General features: G+C 42.8%; 1 gene segment (V, D, J or C); it reads right to left on the bottom strand.

Annotated features, from left to right (window-relative positions):
• Positions 1-880: 880 nt before the first annotated feature.
• LOC103581460 overlaps positions 881-3,120 on the bottom strand; it is an 11,403-nt gene continuing 9,163 nt past the window's right edge. The window contains 2 exon segments of the V gene segment in view: positions 881-894; positions 1,024-1,449. Coding sequence covers positions 881-894; positions 1,024-1,449 — 440 coding nt within the window.

Below are 3,120 nucleotides of genomic sequence, written 5' to 3'. Positions count from 1 at the left end.
TCCTCCTGTAGAACGCTAAGTTAATTAGCCAGGCTGTGAAAGTGTATGTGATACCTGTGTACATTTCCTTTGCCATAATCTGTCATATGGCCCTGACTTATATCAAAAGATAAAAAGTGTGTGTTATCTGCTATTTCAGGATAAATGAGAACAACAGGTGTGTGTGTGGACTGGAGCCTGACACACTGAGCCTGCGTCACCTCTGTCTCTGTCTCTGTCTCTATCTCGCTCTCTACACACCCACCCACCTACACACCCACCCACCTACACACACACACACAAACACACACACACACACACACCCCATTGGTCTTTTGAAAATCTACCCAGAACTGTCCATTTGATTGAACTTGAACAAATCCTTCTAATAGAATAAAATGTGAAACTTCTTTAAGTAAGAGTCACACACCACTGGAAAGAGAAAATATATTCATGAAAAAAATGGTCTTAGATGGGATGTCAGAAGAGTGGTAAAAGTACTAGCTGAGAAAATTGTAAATGTCCTTTAAATAAATCAAACAATATTAAAAACTATTATTATGTCATTAATGCTAACAATTAATATTATTTGCATTTTTAGTGAAACCCTAAGCAAAAAGTAATAATAATAATAATAATAAAACAATAATAATAAATCACCAAACACCAATTTGATTAAAAACCAGCAGAAACATGAACTGATGAGATAATCTCTTTACATATGTGGAATGATTGATATAGATGAAAGAGAGATAAAGAAAACTATCAAGATGGAAAAAGAGAAGAGATTTAAGAATAGACNAAAAAAAAAAAAAAAAAAAAAAAAAAAAAAAAAAAAAACTCAAGGAACGAAACTCCCCAGTGAAAAGAACCTTCTAATCTGCACATGAGGAAAGTTACTTCACTCTGTGTTGCCTGCAGTGAGAATGTGAGAAATTAGAGTCACATAGAATAAAGCAGAACATGAGCCTGAGGGGCATCTGGAGTCAGCAGAGCAAAGGAAACCTAAGATCCTGAGAGGAGCCCCCCATCCCCTCTCTGCACCTGCTCCATGGGGCACAGGAGCTGGGTGGGCCTTGAGCGCCCCCTGCAGCCCAGACCTCTCCTGTATCCTGCAGGGAGGTTTGTGTCTGGGCTCACACTGACTTCCTGTCACTGTGTCTCTCGCACAGTAATACACGCCTGTGTCCTCATCTGTCACAGAGCTCAGCTGCAGGAAAAACTGGTTCTTGGATGTGTCCCTGGTGATGGAGGTGTGGCTTTTGAGGGATGAGTTATAAGCTGTACCACCACTACTACGGATTGCTGCTATCCACTCCAGCCCCTTCCCTGAGAGCTGGCCGATCCAGCTCCAGTCATAACTACTGGTTGTGATGGAGTCACCAGAGACTGTGCAGGTGAGGGACAGGGTCTACTAGGGATTCACCAGTCCTGGGCCCGACTCCTGCAGCTGCACCTCGGACAGGACACCTGGAGACAAGGAGAGTCAGAGCCTGTCAGTCACACACAGTCACAAACATCCCAGAATCCATGTGTGACATCTGAGACACTCACGTTGGGAAGCTGTCACCAGGCAAAGGAGAAGAGCCCACAGTCTCATCTTCTATTAGATCTCAACTCTGCCTTCCCCAGAGACCTGAGCCCTGTCTGAGGACAGACCTGTGAGCTTCCACCGCCCCAGCATCCACATTTATCTTAGAGCTAGAAAGAAAATTTGCATGTGGGAGAGCTCTGTCCTTATAAGTTCTGAGGAACTGAGGTGGGAATCATTGTAATTTTTGAAATGCTTATATGGTTTTTTTTGTAATTATTTGACATGTATTTATGGTATGGGAGGGAACATTTTGAGCTACATGGCATAATGTGGCCCCAGCTTTCTGAGCCCAGATCTACCTTCCTTCAACCCCTGTGTTCTGTGCTGACTTGGACCCAGCCCAACTCTCCCACAGAAACTCAGGCTCTGGGTCTTGCTTCTGCAGTTCTGATCCCAGCACATCCCCTGCTTTCTTTCCCTGGACACTCTCCTGGGATGTGGGTCTCATCACACCTGAGAGTTGTTACTTGTTACATTGTTGCTGTTACATGAGTTCCAGGCCTGCCTTGTGTTTTTCATCCTGCCATACAAGACACAGCACATCAGAACCACAGAGACTCTGCAGTAAATAATGCCCAGTGTGTTACTGAGGACGCTGATTCTCAATATCTGGGAAAGATAAAAATCTTAAATTCTTCCATTCCATGGTCATTCCTGTCCATCTAAAGTGTACAAATGTTCAACTTAAATTCACTTCTCACTCATATTTTATAGATTTTATTCCTTCATTTAATCCACCAATCTTATCAGATATCAAAAACTAAAATCGATTACAATGGTTAACATGAAAGCAGTAATAACATCCTATTGCTAAACTTTAAAAGCAAATTTTCCCTTGATGTCCACCTGACTGTGGGCATGAGAGCCAGTCCATGTCTGTGGGCATCACTCTCTGGATGACTGCCCACCACAGAGAAAGAGGCCAGGGATAGGGTTGGATGCTGTGATTTGTCTGCCCCTGTCAGCACCTTGTCAGTCCCAAGGACAGCTCCATGTCCAGGAGGGACAGCCCTTCAAGAGTCCTGAATGAATGACAAGACAGGAGCTGCTGATGAGCAATTTGGGGATGATTCTTCAGGTCATGTTTACTCAGACACTGTGTAGGAGTTTTATCAAAATGTTAAAAGACCTGGTAAAAAGGTGACGATAAACAAAGACTCTGAAGTGATAAAGCAGGTATTAGAACCAGAATAAGATATGATACAGATTTTGGATTTATCAGAGAGGAGATTTAAAGTAACTCTGTGTATGTGCATCTATGTTTCAGTTTTTTTTTTTTTAAAATTCAGTTGAATCTACAGAGTCCTAGTGGCCCACCTCTGTTTGTCCAGGAGAACTTGTCAGGATGCTCTGCCTCATGGAGAAACAGCCCAGCATCTCAGTGGAATAAGGTACAAGAACAGAGATCTACATCTTGCTCATTTCTATTCTAACATACTCAGGAGGGAAGTTGTGGATAGAAGAGGTGACTGATTCATAACGTCAGTCAGGAACACAGACTCTACTGGTGTGAGTCTCCAAATCTATACCTTGAGGACAGACATTTA

Source organism: Galeopterus variegatus, unplaced genomic scaffold (assembly GCF_000696425.1).
Source record: "Galeopterus variegatus unplaced genomic scaffold, G_variegatus-3.0.2 Scaffold13097, whole genome shotgun sequence".
NCBI lineage: Eukaryota > Metazoa > Chordata > Mammalia > Dermoptera > Cynocephalidae > Galeopterus > Galeopterus variegatus.
Note: the sequence above shows the minus strand (reverse complement) of the source record. Positions and strands in the feature narration are given on the sequence as shown.